Source organism: Leptonychotes weddellii, chromosome 10 (assembly GCF_054177405.1).
Source record: "Leptonychotes weddellii isolate Sample4059 chromosome 10, ASM5417740v2, whole genome shotgun sequence".
NCBI lineage: Eukaryota > Metazoa > Chordata > Mammalia > Carnivora > Phocidae > Leptonychotes > Leptonychotes weddellii.
This window is the reverse complement of record NC_138378.1, coordinates 102,858,181-102,879,508: the sequence shown is the minus strand read 5'-3', so window position 1 is coordinate 102,879,508 and position 21,328 is coordinate 102,858,181. Positions and strand designations below refer to the sequence as shown.

Here is a 21,328-nt window from a genome sequence, read left to right as displayed (position 1 = left end):
CTTAGGGAGGATTCAATGGGGGTGTCAGATGTGCCTGGCACAGAAGCATTGCTCATTGAAAGCCTGTAGTTGTAAATGTCATTGGGGTGATGATTGCTGTTATTACCATATTCGTTTTGGTTCTTAGGTGGAAGTGATATAACATACAGGCTGAGGTCTTGGTACCTGTTCTCCTACCAGTTCAGATACTCTTTACTGGGTAATTCCTATGAGTTTGCAATAAGCATCCTCTGATCTTTTGTGCCCTCCTTATGGACAAGTACCAAATCGAGGCAAATCTTGCTTCCCAGCTGGCTGTGCCCAGGCCCTGAGTCTAGACCCCTGCTGTCTCAGCCAGCTGTGCATTCATTAGAGAATTCGGGGATTAAAGCCAGCTCACTCCAGGTTCTACAGGAACAGTGACAGGTGCAGTATTGGGAGAATTCCAGAATTTCTGGAATAGTCATAACCTTCTGGAGAATGGCTAGGAGATCCTGAACCCAATCCCGTAATTTTACAGATGAAGAGACTGAAGTCCCCAGAAGTCTGCCCAAGTCCACACAGCTAGTTAGAGCTAACATCTAAAGTGCCTGAGCCACAGTCCAGGGTTCCTCGAGTGTATCGTGTTGCCTCTTAAAAAACAAAATGAAGGTTTATTTTTTGTTCTGCAATTCGTACATGTTCATTAGAGAAAAATCAGAAAACACAGATAAACCAAAGGAATACTAAAATCATCCTTCAACCTGATACCCAGAGATCATTACTGTTAACAACTTGGTATATATTCCCTTCCATGTTTTTTCTAAGCACAGATATCTGTATGTGTTTTATTAAACAGGCATGTTACTAGATGTAGATACTTTTTATAACCTGCTTTTCTCCGTGTACTATTTCCCATGACAATAATTACATTTTCCAACATCCTTTTAACGGCTACGTCTTCCGAGTGTCCCACAATCTACACAGCACTCCCCTATTTTGGACATTTATGTTGTTTCCAATTTTTCACATTTATAAACAAGTCTTCATCATTGCAACTAAATCTCTCATGTATCCTTGTTTCCTTAAAATACATGCTGGGGAATGGAATTATTAGATCAAGGGGTATGCCCTTAAAAACTAGCTTTTGATACATTTTGCCAAATTGTCTTCTAGGACAGTTATACAGCAGTAGATTCCTATCATGTACTTCTTTTGAAAAAAAAATCATAAATATGATTTTATGGGTATGGGTCATAAGATCGAACAACTTGAAAACAGTTCTTTTGATGCCAGGTCTCACCACTCTCTCTTTTTATGCTCTTGTCCTTTTTTTTTTTTCCCCCAGCAATTTGATTTTCAAAATGACTGGAAGCTCATCAATGTGTTTTTCCGTAACTCAAGCCGGGATCACCTCTGTCCCTCCACCCAACAGGTAAACCGCAGGCTGGGAGACAGAGGGTTGTTGGTGTGGGGATGAGGGCAGTGGGAACGACCCTAAGCCCACCTGGTCTACACCTGTCAGGCTGGGCCCGGTGGTAGCTGTTTGAGAACTTGGGCAAACAGATAATTAACGGGTGTCAATATCTAAGGGCTCGAGGAGCCATATACAGAAGGAATGTTTTTAACGTACCATCCTTCATATCAGGAAAAGGAAATTGAGGTGTAGAGAGGCTGAGTCAATGTTTATTCTGTGACTAAGGAAAATCAGCTTCCTAGTTAAAAATCATTTGTCTCTTGTGGCTCTGATTGTATTTAAGTGCTGAATTTGGGAAATAAAGCAGGATATGTGTGCTCTTATCACCTGTTGGCCCATGGCCTCTCGTGGTAAGGGGAAGCTAGTGTTTATATAGGTAAACTGTAACTTCCGGGCTCTTTGGCATTCCTGGGAATGGGACATGAAACGTGTGGCTGTGCTTTCTATTAATGTAGGTGACTATCTATGATTTAAGTCTTTATTGGAGATTAGTCCCAGTTAAGATCAATTGAAAGTCTAAGGAGTGGTTTACATACCCAGGCTATGGTGACCTAAATGGCTCACAGACTCTTCTTCAGGAGCTGAACCTTAGGCACGTAAGCCCCTGGTGGCAGACCAATTACCTGCCCACTCTTCGCTCAGCCACCTCCCAGGGCTGCCACCAGACCATGACACAGGCATGGATGGGGTTTCTTGAGGTGCTGTCCTCTTTCCTGTGGCCCCTCTCCCACAACACATGCTCTTGCCTTCCTTCAAATGCCCTACGCTCCCACTGACTCCTAGCCCACCATCAACCCTCCCCTTCCATTACTGATGTTGGGCCCTGGGAGAATGCTGATGGAGGCCCACCTTCCCTGACCAGCTTTTGTGGAACAGTATTCCTGCAGATCTCCTGGGTTTGTAGCACATAGATCTTGAAGCCTAATTTTTCTACTTTACTCCCCGTTTTCTCCAGCACCAAGTGAAATTTCCATGCCCTGTTTATTCTCTGCTCTGGTCATTATACACACCAACGTTTATTCATGAATTTATGCATTCATGCATTGAAGTGCTCAAACGAGCATCTAGGCATTGCTGCATTCCCCTGCATATCCACTCATCCATCCATCCATCCAGCCAGCCAGCCAGCCAGCCAGCCATAAGTTACCCAGTCATGCACAGATCCATCCTCTCTTCTTACCTGCAGGCATGTGCTATTGTATGTGTAATGAGTTTGTTTATGCTAGCATTTGTTTGATTTTTTAAAAATGTTTGAATGCATTCATTGATGCTTACACTCATTCATGATTCCTTAAAGATAAATACACATTACTTCCATTCAAGCATTCCTATGTGGATTCTTGTGTTCTTTCATGTATGTATGCCTTTAAGCATTCTTGCCTACACAGCGCATTTCTGTGTGTACATATCCATTACGCACTATTCAATTTTATTTTCAGTTGGACAAACAATACACAAATGCTTTTGCCTTTAAACTAAAACATCAAAGTCAAAGATAAACTATTGTTTTGCCACCACCCCGACTAAGGAGTTTCTACAGCAGGGCTTGCCATCAGGGTCAAACCACACAGGGATCCCCCGGGGTCCCTAGGGAAGACGGATGCCCTGAATGTGGTAAAGATGGGCAGCAAGGACCTTGCTAGGCAGAGTTCCCAAGACGCCTCAGAAGGGAAAGTGCGATGCTGAATGTCATGCTCAGGGAGAGACTCACTTAGACTGCAGGAAACAGACAAAAGACTATTTCTGGCTATGGCAACAGAGCAGGCTGAACCAGCCTTGAGAGGATACCTTTGCTCAAAGCAGGGAGGCGGGAGTAGGAGCTGCCCTTCAGGGCTCTTCCAGCTCCAGTTATGGACAGCTGTCTCCAGAGTCCCTACCTGTGTCCCCCCAGGAGACAGAAAGGGAACTCAGCCTCCCATGTCATCCTGTCTGAGCCAAGTCGCCTCAGGGGACAGCGGGTTTGCAGGCTGCTTAGGAGTTTGCCTTGTTGTAAAATTTATTAGTTTTTTTTTTTTTTTACCCTGAAAAGGTAAACCAGGGTGATTTTTGAGGTCCTCTCCTTTGTTTATTTATTTTCATGACCAACAAAGAATTGGGTGGGTAGGAGGTGTCTTGAAATCCTCAGTAACAGGAGCTGGCTCAGATTCTTTCCCTGAGCCCTTTCCCCTGGGCCCATGTGACAGGGGGAGGTCTGATAAAAGAGTGCCATGTAGAAGTTTTGAGACCCATCTGGGTCCTTAAATCCAGGGGTTAATTGTCTTCCTTCTTTGGGCCTGATTTTCTTCAGATAAAATTGATTCCATCAGCCTTTGGGAGTAGTCTGGTGTCCCCTCCCTCCTTGTGAGCTTTAGAATGGCCCTGACCTTGGTTTGCCCTTCCCTGCCATGGAACTTCCCATTTGGGAGAGTCTGGTTTTTCCTGGTGAGTGATGGGTTGGGGAAGTCAGATAATGGACAACAATCTGGGACCAGACTTAGTCCCAAAGGCTAATGGAATCACTTTGCTCTGAAGAAAATCAGGTCCAAAGGGGAGGGGAACCCAATTACTTCTGGACTTAAGGACTCAGATAGGGGCTGGAGAGAGAAAGGGACAGGCCGGCAGGAACCTGCGCATCCTTAGACCCAAGTGCCCATCCCCACCTGCGCTCAGCACGTTTCTCCTCTCCCAGCAGAGGCACGTGGCGGGAGGCCTGGATGTGCTAGCTGGGGCTCTGGACTACCTGCACCAGGAGGTGAGACTTGCAGCTCCCCAGTGCCCGGGGACCACAGGCCCTGAGCTGCCCTTCCCTGCTTACATCTTGGGCAGCGAAACGGAAGCTGCCCTTCCAAGGGTTGATGGGGCAGATGCCAGTTTATTCTCAAGGGGCCCTCCACTGAGATGAGGAAAATGGACTCAGGAGGGAAACCTAGACGCAAGGGAGAAGGACATTTCTGAGTGAGGCTTCTGGGGAGGAAGAAGGGATAGAGCACTGTTCCTCCCTAGGGTCTCAGTGACCCTCCTCTTCCCTGAAGCCTCTAAGTCTGGGGCAGGGACAGCCCCAGGGCCTTCCCTTTCTAAAGTGACCTTTATGAGCACTGCAGTTCTGAGAACCCAGGGGAGCTCTCACCCCCACCCTTTGCTCCCCAGGGAGGCAGCTTTTCCAAAAGGCCCACTGCCCCTGAGGACTTGCTCCCCTTGTTGACACTGGGGTGGGGAGATGCCCTGTCCCCGTGACAGATGGTGAATGGCAGGGCTGGCTGTGCTGGCCGCTTTGGACAGACCCCAACCAAACACCTCCCAAAGGAGGTTTTTAACCAAGGAGAGGCCCGCCATGTTCAACCAGTTGCCAAAAAGGCTCAAACCCAGGGTTCCAGAGAAGCCCCTGGGCAGCCGTGGTGACCTCGCAAATGCTCATCTTTTCCCTTGTCCCCTCCTAGGTCCCCAAAGCATTTGTGAACCTGGTGGATCTCTCTGAGACTCTCATGGTCTCTCCCTGGGACCAAGGGACTCAGCTCAGGTAAAAAGGGAAAGTGAAATGAAACTGTTCATTGACCGCCGTGTGTCAAGCACAGTGTGGGGCACTCCACATGCTTCAGTCCTGGGAGGGAGACCCTACCCTTTATTCTCCCCGATGTGTGCCTCCTTCCTTCTCCAGAACCTCTAAGACTTCCAACTTCTCCTTCCACACTCCTTAAGCAACTCCCAGGGTCCCCCCCAGCACCCTACTTCCCCCATGGGCAGCCTGAATGGCCAACATGGCACCCACACTCTCATTTCTGGCTTGTTTTAACCAGCAGCCCCACGGCAGAGCCCTGCAGGGACTCAGGGGAGACCTCGAAGCTTTCCAAGGTGGTGACACAGTGGTCCTATCAGGTGAGGCCACTCTGGGAGGCTGGCTGTTGGCCCCCAGGGGCAGGTGGTTCTGGAGGAGAGCAGGGATGGTAGGAACAAGGAGGGAGGGAGCAAGCTCCTTAATGTCGGACTTCTTCCACTGAACTCAGGATGAGAGTCAGGGACCAAAGAGAGCCCCTCTGCATTCTCTTCCCAGCGATGCGTTGGTATTCCTTTTGTGAAGTGGGGACTAAACACTGGTTGCGGGGGGAGGGCGGTCGTGGTACCTAAAGTCAAAGATCAAGAAGAACTTCGCAGGTTCATTCTGAAATGCTTTTGGTTGCCATCACCACCTGCACCATGCATCCGTGGCTGGTGAGCTGGTTTTGCCCAGGCTGGGCTTCCTTCCTAGACCACAGCCCCAGGGCAAGTCAGGATTCCAGAAGATGAGCCATTCTGGTTTAGAGAAGGGATCCAAGGGAGCGTGGGTGGCTCAGTGGACACCATCATCCCTGTCAGCAAACAGCTCAAAGCACAAGTTCCTCCTGACCTGTGTTACCGTGATGGTTTTTATTTAAGAAGCAAGTCTCACATGAAGCTGTATATGGCTCTTCTCACTTTGGACATGACCTTTTCGGAGTGGCTAACAGCTCCTCCCTTTACAAAACGCAGCCCTTGAGGAGAGCACGGGGCTCTAGCATGTGCCGGGCTGGCGTGTACTTCTTGAGCTTCCAGAGAATATATTTCAGGTCCATCTCATGTATCGCCTGATGCTGGGGCTTCAGAGGAAAATGAAAACCTGATTTAGTTCATCAAAGGGCCCTGATGTGCTAGATAAGGGGGAGCTTCCGAACAACATTTAACTCTGAACAGCGCAGATGGGTGATCCTGACCTTGGGGCCGCTCAGAGCTCCCTGGTTGGGGGATGGGGCAGGCTGGGTCTTGCTCGTGCTCTGGGTGCCCACCTCTCTGCTCCCTTCTTCAGGAGAGCTGGGACCGTCTCCTGGCCTCCAGCAAGTACAACGAACAGGAGTCCTTTGCGGTGGTTTTCCAGCCTGCCTTCTACGAGACCCCACCTTCGGTGAGTGAGGGCTGCCGTGAGGAGCCTGAACCAAACCTCCCCCCTCCCGCCCTCACCTCCACAGAAGCCCCAGCCTGGCTGGGCTTCCCCAAGCCTAGTATATACAGTGTTGGGGGAGAAGGGCTGTGGTATTCTCTTATACTTTCTTGATAGTTTCCCCCACGGGCTTGGGGAGCCCCATGAGGTAGGTTCTTAGAAGCAGAGCTGCCCAAAGGTAGAGCATGGACTCGATCCAGGCAGGTCCTGGCTCTGGAACGGGCCAGCTGTGTGACTTTGGGCAAGTTATTTGCACTCTCTGTGCCTTGGTTCCTCATCTGTGAAGTCAGGGCTGTTACTTTCTCTCCCTCTAGGCTGATTGTCAGGATTGCGTTGAGTAAATAAATATGTGTATGGAACTCAGAGCAATACTGGTACTTAGGAGGCCTCAGTCTCTCCTAGCTTTTGTGACTATTCAGGATAGAATCTCCAGGGCAGCCCACATGACCCCCATCCGCACGCTCTACATCCATTCCTGGGAGGGAGGGTACTTGGAGTTGCCCCCACCCACCCCCCAGGTCACTGGACGAATGCCTCTTGACTCACTGGGGCTGCCCAGACCATGAGCACTATGGTGGGTTCACGCATGCTCCATAAGTTCTCGCTGAGGCTTTAGCACTGTGCATCTGGGATGCTCCCTCCCTCCAGGCTCCTGGAGCCTGCCTGTTGGAGTCATGGTGTCCCCTCTAGGACCTCAGTGATATTCTGATAGTGGTTTAAAAGGAAGAGGAGGAAAATTAGTCCCCATCCTCCCCACCCCCACTCAGACCACACGTGATTCACTTCCCCGTCACCTGCTCCTTCTGTTTAGCTCAGTATGTACAGCCTTAAGATAACAAAGAGCAGCCAGACATTTGACCTCCCCCTTCAGACCCCCACCTTTGAGCCCTGGCCCCAGACAGGGTCCTGTAAGTACCCACCATTATTGGTGGGGATGGGACTGAGAGAGAGTCTGGACAGGTCAGGGCCACCCCGTCTCTGCCAGGGAGAGCTTCACAGTGCGCATCAGGTCACCTCATCCTTAGGGGTGCACAGGGGTTCTTATCTGGTTCTCTTTCAGGGGGAGCAACCACTCCAGGATCCCAGCACACTCGCCTTGAATCTCTGGAACACCATGGTGAGTAGCTTGGGGCCCCAGGGGCCCGCTGTGCCTGCTGGGGGGTTGGCACACAGGAAGAGAGGAAGGACCTCCACCGCCACACCCACTGTGCCCACTGGTCTGGAGGGGCTGCAGGATGCCTGAGGGCCCCAGGATGATGATTCTGGGCCACGAGGGACCCTTCCCATACCCAGTGACAGCCCAGCTCTGACCTCCTGGGGAGTTCACCTTATCCCAGGTCTGGGCCACCACAGTCCTATTCTTCCCAGAGGCAGGATGTCTCCTCCGAGTCTATGCAGGTGACATCACTTGGAGTGGGGCACTGGGGGTCAGGTTCACATAGCAGTTCTACCATCACGTGGCTCAAAGGCCCAGGGTGGTGCCCGTGATGAGCACGGACTTTGAATGATGAAGACCTGGGTTGAAGTCCTAATTCTACTCCTCATTAGCTGTGTGAATGTAGGGTCTCAGCATCCCTTCTGCAAATTCCTGATCATAACCCCTGACCCAACACATGTCATGTGTGTGGCTTACTCCTGGCCCTCAGTGAGTCCTCACCACATGTGGGCTCTTCTTACTGTACCTATGACAGGCTTTCCCCAGACTACGGAGGGCCCCCAGGGCCAGCTGGGATCAGTCTGTGGATAGGATAGAACATCAAAACTGTGAACATTTCCAGGGCACCGGACAGAGACCTGATTTTGCCATTTTTTTTCCCCATCCAAGTTGCCCTATTTTTAGAATTCCAGTGATGGAAATTTGGTTTTCTTCCTCCTTGGTTCGAGAAATTTCTCCCATCTCCTCAGTAGACGTGCTGTGCTGAGACCCTTGAGCCACTGCATTCAGCACACATTAGCCAGCCCCAAGGAGAGCAGGCAGGGTCCCTGGATGGCCCACGGCAGTGGGTTCACACCATCCCTTGGAGAAGACAGTGATTTGTTTTTTGATTTCTTTGAACAAGGACCCTTTAGTGGGTCTGACCCGTCGATAGGATATTTCTCCAGAAACCCACTCTGCTGCTTGGACGGGCAGAGAAAAGGAATGTGACCCTTCCTGAGGGGCTGCCCTCCCTCCACCCTCTCTCTGGGGGAGAAGGGCTGATTCCAGCTCAGCCAAACCTCTTTCCTCCTCCTTCTATGTCATCTTTCTCCCAAGCAACAGAAGGGCACCTACAACGTGCCCTGCCCAGTGCTGGGTCCGAGGAAGATAACAGAAGACATGCCAAATGACCTCCACCCTCGCTGAACCCAGGGTGTGGCTGGAAGGATCAGGCAACCCAGAAGAACAAGAGTAAACTTGAACTCAGCCAGCAGGGATGTGCAAGACTGTGCACCCAAAAATGATATGGGCGAGAGATCAGGAGAGCCCCATGGGGATGGGATTCCAATTGGCTTTGTAGGATGTATTGGACGAGGTCAGCATGGGCATTCCCAGGCAAGAGGACTTTTGGGAGCAAAGGGATTGCAGAAAAGAAGGGGCTAATGCATTAACAAGAGTTAGTATGAGGGTGGTCTGCTAAGAGAGGAAACGTGGGGATCAGGAGGCCCTGAGAATGAATGAAGACCCTCTAATGCCAGAAAGAGCAGATCCAGGGAAAAGGCTCTTCTCCCTCCTCTCTCTCTCTCCCCTTCTCTCCCCCCACCTCTCTCCGCCTCCTTCTCACCCTCTACCCCTTCATCTTGCTGTTGATCATCATTGGTGGCCAAGCAGCAGTGATAATGAACTGCCGTGAATGAGCCCGAGCACTGGCCTTCACATTCACGCAGGCACATGGCACCCTGGTGCCCTCTAACCCACTTGAGGGTGATGACGAGGATGAGCCTGAGCAGGCCCACAGATGGGAACAGAAAGTTTCACACTCAAGGCCAGAGGACTAGGACATAGAGTAGGTGTCACAAGGGCTCAGAGGTGGAGGGGGAAACTTTCCTGGGTGGGCAGTTACCCCCACGGTCTCCAGAACGGTCCAACCAAGCACCAGTCATTTCCCAGGGAGAGTTCTCGAGGTCCCTGCCACCAGGCCAGTGGGGACAGAGGGGCTTCCCTAGGTGTGTCTGTCCCCTGGCTTCCTCAGGGGTGAAATGTAGAACGTCCATGGCTCCCAGAGTGGGCACAGCTGCTAGAACGCATGGGCCACTCCTGCAGGCATGGACCATAAGAAAGGGTGAGGGCGAAGGGTACTGGATAAAGAGCCAGAAAGCCTGAGTTCTGGTTCCAGCCGTGTTTGGGGTTGTTTCTTGGGGTGAGCCGTGTGGTCTTTCTGGGCCTCCATTTTCTCTACTTGCCAAAGGGGTGTGATGACCCTCAGGCAGCCTTGGAGGGCTGCGGCAAAATACATGAGTGGTTCCCCCTTGGGTTCACTCCTGTGTCTTCCTAGGGACACGAGGAGGGCAGGAGTGTCTCTGCCTCTACCTCCTTGAGTCTCTGCTGTGTTGGACTTAGCTGAGACCACAGAGATGAAAGCGAGGTATGTCCATTCAAGTCCACATTCACAGACACAGAGGGCCCTGAACGAGGACCACCCTCCTCCGTGGGGAGCACAGAGGGGCCAACACAATCGCTGTGACCACAGGGGCTCAAGGTCCGCTGCTTCTCTCCCCAGCCCAGCCCCAGGGCCCCTGTAAGCTCTGAGGGCCGGCAAAGGAAGGTTGCACACGCCTGCAGGAGAGGGGGAGAGCAGCCCTGCTTCTGAAACACCCTGGAACCACCCCAGCATGACACTCCCCCAGACTGAAGCTGAGCTCCTGGCACAGAGCTGGAGGATTTGGGGTGGGAGACATCATTCATCCCCTTGGCCCTTCGTACCGCCGCAGCTGCCTCCTCAATAATTTCTGATAATTCTTATGCAACACGAGTTCTGAAGAGACCCACTCTTGGGGAACTCGATTCCTAGATCCTTCCAGCAATCACAGAACCCGCCCCCCCCCCACCCGGCACCATACGCCAAGCTCCGCGTGAGGCGTTGGAGCCGTGGGGCCGGGTGAGAACCCTCAGGAATTGCTCAGTCGGGTGGGAATTCCCCTGGGAGAGAATGTCTAAGGTCATCCCTCCCACATTCCAGTTAATTCCAGTGTGGCAGGGAGGCTGTGGAGAGGAGATGTGGGTGATTCCGGGACTGAGAAAGGGAGTGAGAGCACAAAGAGCAGCCCCCGCCGTCCCCAGAGCCTACGTGCACTTGTGCGCGGTACAGAGGAGTGGGAGGGGACGTTTGGATGGGCCACGTCATTCTCCATGCTCTCTGAGCACCAAGGAGGGTAGGGGGTCCGAGTGGGTGTAAAGGGCATTAGAGGAGCAGGAAGAATGTAGGAGACTAATCAAGAGACATTCGGGGAAAGGCTCTTAAAGGAAAGTGTTGATTCAAGCCTATGAATTTCCCTTCTTTAAGGTCCTTAAAAAAATGGGCTCTGCTATGTCCATTCCACCAGAATTAGTAAGATGTGACTCTTTTAAAGTTTCTTTCCAGACTCTATTATTGATTAATTCCTTGAAAGACTGGAGGGGAGAAGAAGGCAGGCCACCACTGAACATTCCCTTGCAGAGAGCAGCCTTGAACATTCTGGGTGGGACCTCCCGTTTCTAGGAGTGTCCACTTTCAGAATAAAACTGAAAGAAGGCGGGAATTCCCATTCCTCCTCCAGCCTTTGAGCTAAAGGGTTGCCACTCCTTTTCCAAAAGGTTACGTTAACTACACTCTCCTATCTGACCTTGTCCATTTGGGTGAGAGCTAATCCCAAGAAGGGTAAAGGTCTCTCCTTGCTTCTTGTTTATGGGGCACAGATGCCAGGATAAGATATTGCTGAAGAATCTAAAATCTTCATGGAGGATGGCAGAGCCCATGACTGAGCCAGACAGGGCACTCCATCTAGTAGCCTCCTGCCTTTTGTGTCCTTTGTCAAGTCATTGGAAGGGAGGTGAGGGACAAAGCTGCCACGAGAGCCCAGTACCTGTGGGCCGTAGGGCTGACAGCAAACATGAGTTTCCCAAATGGCAGAATAGCAGGTGCAAAAGGAAATCTGTCTTCTCTCAAAGCCACCTCATCCTTCAAGTGTTCACGTATATGTAATGACCATTTAAAGATAACAAAAGGACTTTAGGGGTGCCTAGGTGACTCGGTTGAGTGGCTGAGTCTTGATTTCAACTCAGGTCATGATTTCAGGGTCCTGGGATCAAGCCCTGTGTTGGGCTTCACGCTCAATGGGGGGGTCTGCTTGAAGATTCTCTCTCCCTCTCATCCTCTCCCTGCTAGTGCACGCTCTCTCTCTCTTTCAAATAAATCTTTAATAAAAATAAAAATAACAAAAGGAACTTAAAAAAAAAAAAAAGCCCATGGGGCACCTGGGTGGCTCAGTCGGTTAAGTGTCTGACTGGACTTTGGCTCAGGTCAAGAACTCAGGGTTGTGAGATGGAGCCCCGTGTTGACTCTGCGCTGAGCAGAGTCTGCTGGAGATTCTCTCTCTCTCTCTTTCTCTCTGCCCCTCCCTCCCTCCCTCTCTCCCCATCTCTCTCTCAAAAAAAACAAGCCCTCTCCCCACTGAACTCTTTAGCTGCCTTCATTTTCCCGTTTGCCCCTCAGTGCTTTTACCTGAGTGTCTCACCCGCTGTACCCCTGGCTGGCACACCATGCACTTTCTGTCTGTGTTCCCTAGGCATCGGTAATCATTTAAGCAGTTGCCCAGATCAACACTGACCCCACCATCACTCATTCCTGAACCCCGAGACATTCAAGTTGTTTGGGAATGGGGGCCATGCTGTGCCTCATGTCTGTTCCTCTGGGTCCCGGTTAAGGACATGGGACTTGAGGCAGAACCCATAACTGGCGTCACTCCCAGCCACGAAAGCAGTCTTCAGCTAGTAGAGGCTTTCCTTCCCTACTGGACGGGGTTTCGTGCACATGAAGGGAAGGGGAGCCCTGGGGAGAGGTGCCTGCCTGACACAAAAGCCAGGTGTTTGCCCTTCCTTCCTATCCCTGCTGTCCTCTCTGAGGGAAGTTTCATCAGGGGTGGTGTCCCTGTCCCAGCTCACTGCCTCTAGCATTCCATGTCTCCTTCTGGAACATCAGGAGGGGTGGGCTTGGAATCACTGAATCCTCCTGCTGGGGGGCCTCAACTGGAGGGTGCACTGGGATCTCCTAGAGGGCTTGTTAAAATGCACAGCTCTGGACTCCACGCCAAAGTTTCTGACTTGAGTAGGTCTGGGATGGGGCTGGAGATTTGCATTTCTAACGTGTCCCCAGATGATGCTAAGGCTCCTTGCTGGCCCAGGGTCACACCTGGAGAAGTGCTGGGCAAAAAAGCCTCTGTCCGTGGTACCCCAGGATGTGGCCACCTATGCAAGAGTTCTCTGTTCTAAAGATCACCTCCTTTTCTAGATGAAGCCAGCAGGACAGAAAGACGAACCATTCGGTGCAAGAGAGAGAAGGCCAGTGACATGTCCCTCTCAGGTAGGCCAGAACTGGGGAGGGGAGGATGGTGGGGAGAGAATCTCTGGTTGAGTTGGGGAGAGAGATGGGGTCCCGAAGAGGTGGGCTTTGCTGTGACATGGGGTCTTCCCTGGCTGAGACATGAGCCCCATTAGAATCTTGGCTTGGCTCTTCTAGGCTGGGCACAGCTTTCTGTACTTGACACGCCTAAGGTTTATACCTGTGGGTCAGGTATACACCTGTGGAGGTCATAGGACCAAAGCCACAGCTTATCTGGTCCCCAGTGTGAGGATGGGTGTCTTAAATAATGTGCCTAATATATAGCCGGCATAGAATTAATGCTACTGAATGAATGAAAGAGAAAAGAAAAAACTGAACATAAAGCCCGAGAATTCCTTTTTATCATTTAATGCTAGTTAAATACTGAATTGGTAAGTTTTTATTACTGCGCTGTAACAACTATATAATTCATCCAATTTCCCTCTTTGCCTTGGCTGCCAGGAAGCTTAAAACTAAGTTCTCTTTTTATGGAAATATATGTACTTTGCCTGGTAGCATGAAGTTCAGGTAGCAAGAGATGCTGACAGTTAGAAATGGGAAATTTCAAAGTATTAATGAGTTCCTTCAGAGACCTAATGAGCAGAGAAGAAAAGCCAGAGAATGGTTTTCTCATCATTTCAAGGATGGTGTGAAAGTTCCAAATTGGCCAAAGGAGGCGTTGCTGGGTGATACAGCCTGATGAATGAATGATAACTGATTTCTAGGTCACGGTTACAATGTATTACCTTCCTCTGCAGGAGAATCCCTATCTGTTCACCTACAACAACAGCAACTACCTGCCCAGGCTGCCAAAATCTCAGGAGAGGCTTGAGGTAGGCTGAGGTTTTCTGCGACTGACAAACATGCAAATGAACCAGGGGCAGGGGACCCCTTGCTGGATCTTTGGAACCTTCCACGTGGTGCTCTAGGTCCTGGAACTCCGTGAACAGGCTGGAAAGGGCGAAGGGGCAAATGTGTGGCTGTCCCCCCCCCCCTCCGGGTGCTTGAAGCAGGTCTACCCTGCAGCTCTACCTCAGCAACCAGCATCCTGAGGCTTCAGGGGTGCGTTGGGGTACTCAGCACCACGGGCCTCCTGCCTGTCTATTCTGATGTAAAACAAGACTCCTCAGGCCCACCCCAAATCATTAGACGCATCTGAGCCCTTAAACTGAGGGGAAAGTTAAGAAAAAGCAGAACAATGTGGTAAAGTCTGAAACCAGACAGCATGGAGACCCACAGGCCTCCGAAGTTGGCGCATACCTGCGGGGGCTTCCTCACACTCACGTCTCACTGGGTGCTTATCTCATGAGTCTCTCTGATATTTCCTGTCAAAATTAGATAGGGCACCCTGCACTCCTCTGAGGAGCCGGGAAACACTTGAAGGCTGACATCCTCATTCTCAGAGGACTGGGGCCATTACTAGTGGAGACGACTTTGGTCCTCGTGCCATCCCTGCCTCCCTGTTGTATAGAGAGGATGACAGGCACTCTGGGGGGCACAGGCAAAGCTGACAGCCTGGGTCCCCACCACAGAGCCTGAGCGATAGAGTGTGAAAGACCTTTGATTTACCAACGTGTCCCACACTTTCTAACAAATATCTCCGCCATGAGGATACATCCCGGAGGCAGCATGGTACCGTGAGGTGAGAGAACCAGCTGTGGGTTCAAATCCAGACTCTTCCACTTACTGGTTCTGTGTCATTGGGCAAGGTGCTTACCATCTCTGGGCCTTGATGTTTTTTAAATCTGTGAAATGATAGTCACAGCCTGATCTCATAGAGTTGTTCTTAAATTATACTACATTAGTAAGTATAAAGTGCATCTACTAGGCATCTGGTATGCCCTAAGTTCTGTATAAGTGTTGCTATTATTGTCATCTGATGAGAAGGAGCAACACATTCTCTTGGGATACATTTATTGAGTACCTTCTGTATACCACCGGAATGCAGGGACTCAGAGCAGGTACCCAGTCCCTATTTGTCAAATGGCTAAATGGGTGGGTGGATGGAGGAATGCCAGACATAAGAGAGAAAACCACGGATAAAATACATCACGTGTCGCGAGGAACTCAGCCCAGTGCAACCAACCAGCAATTGTGGCATGGTGGAGTGAGTCCTATAATTAAAGTTTCCGTGGGTATTCTGGAACATAGAGGAAGCAACCAACCAGAGAGAGTTGACAAGGCTTCCCAAAGAGTACAAATGACCCCAACCTTGAAGGATGACTAAGGGTGACCAGGTGGATGGGAGTGTGGGAACTTGGAGAGAAAGGTAAGGGGGGCTGGAGGTAAACTTGGGCAGAGACATGGAGAACATGAGAACTGAGTCAAGAGCCGATGGTTTAGAATGTCAGGTCCTCTTGGGATGTGTTAAAGAGGATGGAATTCATGCTGGGGTCAGTGCAGCAGAAATGTATTTTTTCAACCAACAAATACTTATCAAGCATCTACTATGCACTGTTCAGGGCTATAAAGATACGTTACACAAAACAGACAGAAATCCCTGCTTTCACGGAGAATTTGGGCGGGGGCAGGGATAACACATTTCTATTATGTTTGGGGAGAGAGCACATCATCTTTATGGGCTCAGAGGCTGGGGAGGAAGCCCACAGGACTGAAGGCTGTGGATGCTGCGGTATTCCAGGCAAGAAGTAACACAGGCCTGGGCCTAGGCCCAGATGGAGGGACTACAGGAGACGGGACAGGATGGGGATCATTTAGGAAAGGATGTCATAGACACTCGGATAGGAGTGTTGAAGGAGAGGGAGGTTATCTTAAGCAATACCTAGGTTTCTGTATTGACCAGTGTTTTCCAAATAAAGACCCTGCTTCTCATCCAGTTTCCTGCATTGCAAGATCCATTTCTACTCCTTCTCTGTGCATCTCATTACAGGTGAGAGACGGAACGGAAATCCTGTGTCCTGACAAGGACCCCTCCGACACAATTCCCACCTCAGGTATGTGGCTCCAATCAAGGGGTTTCTGACCTCATTTGAGGCCTGAAGTCATCGACGTAAGGGCAACCTTAACAGGCTTTCCACACAGTCTGAGATCCACCTGAGAGGCTTTCTCCAAGACCAATAGAGATCACTCTGGGGGTATATTTGTAAGTTCATGCCTGTGTTTGATTATTCTTTAAACTAGAATAACACCATTATCAGAAAGCATTTATTAAGCATTAACTGTGTGCCAGGTCTTACTCTGTGAAGAGCCCAGTGTGAGTCGGGTGAGCGCCTGTCATTGTCCCGGCCTTTAAGCCTTGATGAGGTGAATTTGTTCTCTGAAAAGCAAAACTATCTTTAATCGGGAAGCAAAAATAACCAGTCCATCCTGCATGTCAGAGTCGTATGCAGGATGCACTCAAACATCGCACAGAACAGGAAAGTATGCCATCTTATAAACATGTTCTCACTGCTTCTCAGTATTTCCAAAATGACTGTTGCCGGGCCAGGAAAATGAGACTCGTGGAATGTTCCAGGCAGACACCCTCCCCAAAGGGGACTGTCTCAGGGCTAAATCTTTTCCTCCAGGTGAGCCAGCCTGAGAGTGCTGGCTGTGTGCACATGACCATGGGCGATCATGGTGGGGTGGGGGAGGCTGTATGTTGAACCACAGGACTCAAAACAACAGCCCAGGAGCATGCTTGCAACAGTGCAACGGGCTCCCATGCTTGGCCCTACAGCAAGCCTCTGTTCACTCTGTTCATCTGTTCACTCCTCTGTTCACGTGTTCGTTCATTTATTAGATGATTGTTGAATGCCTCCTAGGTGCCTTCCAATATAGAAAACTAGGTTTGAAGAAGTCACCAGGCCTAGCAGGATTCTTTGTAGGCAGACGTTTCCTTTGGCTGAGTGTTAGGAGAACAACTAACTGTCAGCCTGCCCCTTCATGCATGTCTTAGCTCTCCACACTCAAATTAAGCCACATGACTGGCAAGCTAGTTAAACATGCTTGTACAAAACTTCAGTATACACCTGGCTCTTGTTCTAAGTTGCAGAAGGATAGAACAGGTGATAAGGCTCTTAGGTACACATATATTTAGTCTTTAGAACTTTCCCTCCTTCATACGTGGTGATGACTCATTCCTGTTGGTTAGTTTGCTAGCCGAACTAGAGCAGCAGAAACAAATCTCTAGCTTCCTATGTAGGCCATCCTATAGCAAAACCCCAAAGATGTATGTATAGACGTACGCACGTATAGGAAGACAGAATTTGAATGTTTTAATCACTGTAGTCTTTACAGACAAATGATACCCATCTCCTTTTTAATCTTATCATTCTGAGAGGATGAGCTGTAAAGCATTTTGCAATCTGCCTAGATTATGTCCCTGTCATGTCGATGATAACCAACCAGTCCCTTAGAACATATCTCAACCCCCCACAACCAAATAAAATGTGAACCTCTTCTTTATTCCCTGACCCCAGAGATTACTGTGTTTATGGGTACTTGAAGATGTAAGCACAAGAAATCTTAAGACCTTGAGATATTCTGGTGATAGGGACTGTCTGAATAAGCAAATGGATAGATTTAGGTCTCCTTGATCTAACCAAGTGGGCATGCAACCAAAATGCTAGCTCGCTCCTTCTGGGCAGCGACCCTCCTGAATAAGAGCGGGGCCTGCCCTTCTGAGTCCTGCCTGAAAGCTGTCCTTTAAGAAAATGGCCGCAGCTCAACTGGACAATAATGAAAAAACACATTTCGTTACTGTGCATGGTCTCTGACCGGATATTTTAACCATCCTTGTGACTGTTGGGGTGGTTAAAAAGACTTAGCATGGGGCCACATTATTGGTTTTCCTTGATAACTGTCATATCTCTGGTGAGATCGTTCACTCCTCTGGAGATCCTGTTTGCAATCTCTAATTGAGGTAATGGTATCTGATGCATACTTACAAGATCAGACCATCGTTACCTTTATACCTCCAATGACTCAGCACATAGTGGGAGCCCAGTAAATGTTCACGGAGTTAATCTTAATGAGTACTTTTAATTCGGCAAATCAATAGTCCTGGGTTGAAAAAGATCTTTCAAACCAACTAGATCAAAGTGCCTTCCCTTAAAGCAATTTTTCACTAAGACTCTGTATAAAATAACTGTTTTGCCTTTAGAGTTCTTTTCAAAAACCTCCCTTGTCACCTCTCCCTAGTGTTTCTCTCCAACCACCCACAGATACACCAAGCTAACCAAAAGTGATGTCTCAGCATAGGGAACTGCCTTCATCAACAGGGCCACAGCCCCCAGCAACCCGGGTGCCTTACTCATTCCGTGTGGAGCCCACAGGTGATGAACCTCTTCCACCAATCTATGAGGCTTTGGAATGAGAGATATGGAGTTGATGTAATTTTTATAACCAATTGGTATTTGGCAGCCGGAGAAATAAATAAAAGCCGCCCGTTTTTCCTCCCAGTCAGTGCATACATGCACTGTGCTGAGGGCTAGCTCCTGTGGGCTTTATAACTTTGTATACACTTGCATCATTTTATATTACTCCATGGCCTGCCCCTAACGTAGTTGGGATGACTAAGAAAACTATGTTGGGCCTGGCAGCTGACCTGAGGCTTTCCCAGGGAGAAAAGGAGTAGCACTTTGCAAACAAAAGATTGGCAATAAGGAGCCTGGAGGACAGTGGCTCTTGGCTCTCTATTGAAGTTGTCGATCTTGAAGTCAAGCTGCTAATTCCTTGCAGGGGGAAAACTTCAAAGTATTTGGAAATAGAGATCTGCAAATAGAGATGCCACTGTCACCAACAGTGAACAGTTCATTTACATTCATTGAAGACATTGATTCCTTTCTAAATCCTTGATATCATTTCTTGTACCCATTCGACTAAAGCCAGCAATTCAAAAACTGATACGAAAAATACCCAAGTTACAGCAGCGGCTGAGCGCTAAGGGTTTTACTTTGTTGTGAGCCGACCGTGTAACATGGAATGTAGACCCTGGAGAGGTTTCTCTCATCACCACCTGCTCATGGGTCTTGGGACTTAACCTGGGACTAGGACGGAAGTAGTGACGTCCCATAGGGATTAATAGCCTGCTTGTCCCCGGGCGGGACCAGTCTGCTGAGCAAGTTCAAAATCACCCCAAGACACTTGGATGAATAAGTATTTCTTTTCCTTGCAGTTTCCATCATCTAAAGCTTCAAGACTGCAAAGTCTCTGACACAGAGCCACTAATTTAGCCTCTAATTCAACTTAGCGCATTTCTTGAGCTCTTGAAGATGTGCAAGGTGCATATTTCTTCAGCTAAACCCACCCCGCAGCACTTCCAGGGCAGAAACACGGTTCTAATCTTGTGCCAGCCGTTTACTATCATTGCAGAAGTCTTTACATAAGTCCCTAAAATCAGAGAGCACATGGGTTGGGTAGCTGTAGCTAACAAGAGAAAGCTGGTTTTTCAGATGATGGCCCTGGGTTGTTTAGGCTGTTGGGTTGTACAAGACAAAACTCCAAAGTGTCCAGTCTTTTCCCCATTCTATAGTCTACCATTTCCTCGCTATTCAGGACATTTCGTCATAGCTTGGATGGCCTTCTGATAAGAGGCCCCCCTCTGTAGAAATCCAGATGAGTTATTGATGTATTTATCAACTCCTTTCAGGGTGGTGGACAGTTTGTACCAGATAATGTTTAGCTTATCAGCCCACATAAATTTAATCTTATCTGTAAATAGTTCTTTGTCCAAGGAGAGCAATTGCTAAAGTGCTGTGCTGGGTTTGCTGGCTGTGTCTTTGTCATACATGATGATATTAGCCAAGCTCAAATCAAGGTCTACAAGATATTAAACCAATGAAACATGTCAGCTCTATCTTAATAAAATCCCAGATGAGTCAGACTCCTCCCATTTAGGCTTGGCTCGTTTGGTTTATTATCTCTCAAAGGAAATCCTTCAGAACAACCAACAGGAGGGCCCCCACCCCCATCAATCTATCTATACATATATACACACACATCGATGTGGACATGCGTGCACGCGTGTATGTGTGTATGTTTCCTTTGTCTGCTACAAATTTAGATGATGGGATGACCAGTTGTAGCTGCCTCTTTAGCAAACTGTAATGTGCTTTTGAAGCAAATCTGCCCATCTCTTCCACATTTTATCAGCTTCAAAGATTCCCCTAACCTTTGCCCACGAGCAAGTGCTCACAGTATTCACTATGTATATCATACATTATGGCAACAAGAAGAGAGTGATTGACTGTCATCACGAGAAACTAAAATAAGCCCTCCGGAGTTGAGGAAAGAAGGTCTTATTTTCTGTTTTGTTGCCTTTTTTACCCATAGCCCAATTTCTTTGAGAAGAGGTCATTTTAAAGTTCTCAGGCTCAACCCCATGGATGTGTGCTAATGTGTACAGCTGGCTTTGTGATTTGATATTGTTCTTCTAACCACATATCCTTAGCCCACCCCTTCCCACGACCTACTAAAGCAGAACTCTGAGGGTAAGAAGCGACCATCTGTGTTTTAACAAGCTCTCCAGATGATTCTGATGCATGCTCAAATTTGAGGACCACTAATGTATATATTTTGCATACACACATTCATAATTATGTGTGTGTGGGTTTGCATGCTGTCACAAGAAGAGGCAGGGACTTTTACTTTTTCAGTGAGAGCAGATCCTCAGTGGGAGCGACAGCTCCTCGTCTGCAGATGGCATAGAAGTCAGGGAGAAAAAATGTCTCTACAGTAGGAGATAAGACTTGGAGATCCCTTTGAACGTTGTTTCCACTGAGTGTTAATACAGCTTCTTGTGCAGACCTAATTCTACAACCGTGATCTGGATGTTGATGGGTGATGTGGGCTCTGTGTAGCCCCGTGGGTCACAAGCATCTTGTGTTCTGTGTTTCACTGGATGTCCTACAGACAGTGTAGGAATTTTAGGTGGATTCATGTTCATCTGTGTATAATGTAAAGGAGTAGATAGATACAGTACAGATGTATATACGGCAAGGACTTACACATGTAGCAATATTCATGTTACTCTCCTAACTTGTTAGCCTGGCATAAAAGGCCTGTGGCCCTAACCTACCTTTCCAATGTTATTTTGTGCTAGTCTCCTTTACAAACCCTTCACTTAAGCCAAGCTGTACAACTATCCTTTCTTTACAGACATCACTCACTTTACCATACCACAGGCATTCTTTTTTTTTTTTAGTTTTTTATTGTTATGTTAATCCCCATACATTACATCATTAGTTTTTGATGCAGCGTTCCACGATTCATTGTTTGTGCATAACACCCAGGGCTCCATGCAGAACGTGCCCTCCTTAATACCCATCACCGGGCCAACCCATCCTCCCACCCCCCTCCCCTCTAGAACCCTCAGTTTGTTTTTCAGGGTCCATCGTCGCTCATGGTTCGTCTCCCCCTCCGATCCCCCCCCCTTCATTCTTCCCCCCCTGCTATCTTCTTCTTTTTTTT

General features: G+C 48.9%; 1 protein-coding gene across 1 annotated transcript in view; it reads left to right on the top strand.

Annotated features, from left to right (window-relative positions):
- PLB1 (phospholipase B1) overlaps nucleotides 1-21,328 on the top strand; it is a 99,500-nt gene that overhangs the window by 11,605 nt on the left and 66,567 nt on the right. Inside the window, exons 8-18 of the mRNA XM_081796987.1 lie at nucleotides 1,307-1,393; nucleotides 4,104-4,166; nucleotides 4,852-4,931; nucleotides 5,212-5,287; nucleotides 6,231-6,326; nucleotides 6,755-6,769; nucleotides 7,429-7,479; nucleotides 12,827-12,898; nucleotides 13,675-13,749; nucleotides 15,807-15,870; nucleotides 20,224-20,248. Coding sequence (XP_081653113.1) covers nucleotides 1,307-1,393; nucleotides 4,104-4,166; nucleotides 4,852-4,931; nucleotides 5,212-5,287; nucleotides 6,231-6,326; nucleotides 6,755-6,769; nucleotides 7,429-7,479; nucleotides 12,827-12,898; nucleotides 13,675-13,749; nucleotides 15,807-15,870; nucleotides 20,224-20,248 — 704 coding nt within the window. The remainder of the gene's footprint in view (nucleotides 1-1,306; nucleotides 1,394-4,103; nucleotides 4,167-4,851; nucleotides 4,932-5,211; nucleotides 5,288-6,230; nucleotides 6,327-6,754; nucleotides 6,770-7,428; nucleotides 7,480-12,826; nucleotides 12,899-13,674; nucleotides 13,750-15,806; nucleotides 15,871-20,223; nucleotides 20,249-21,328) is intronic.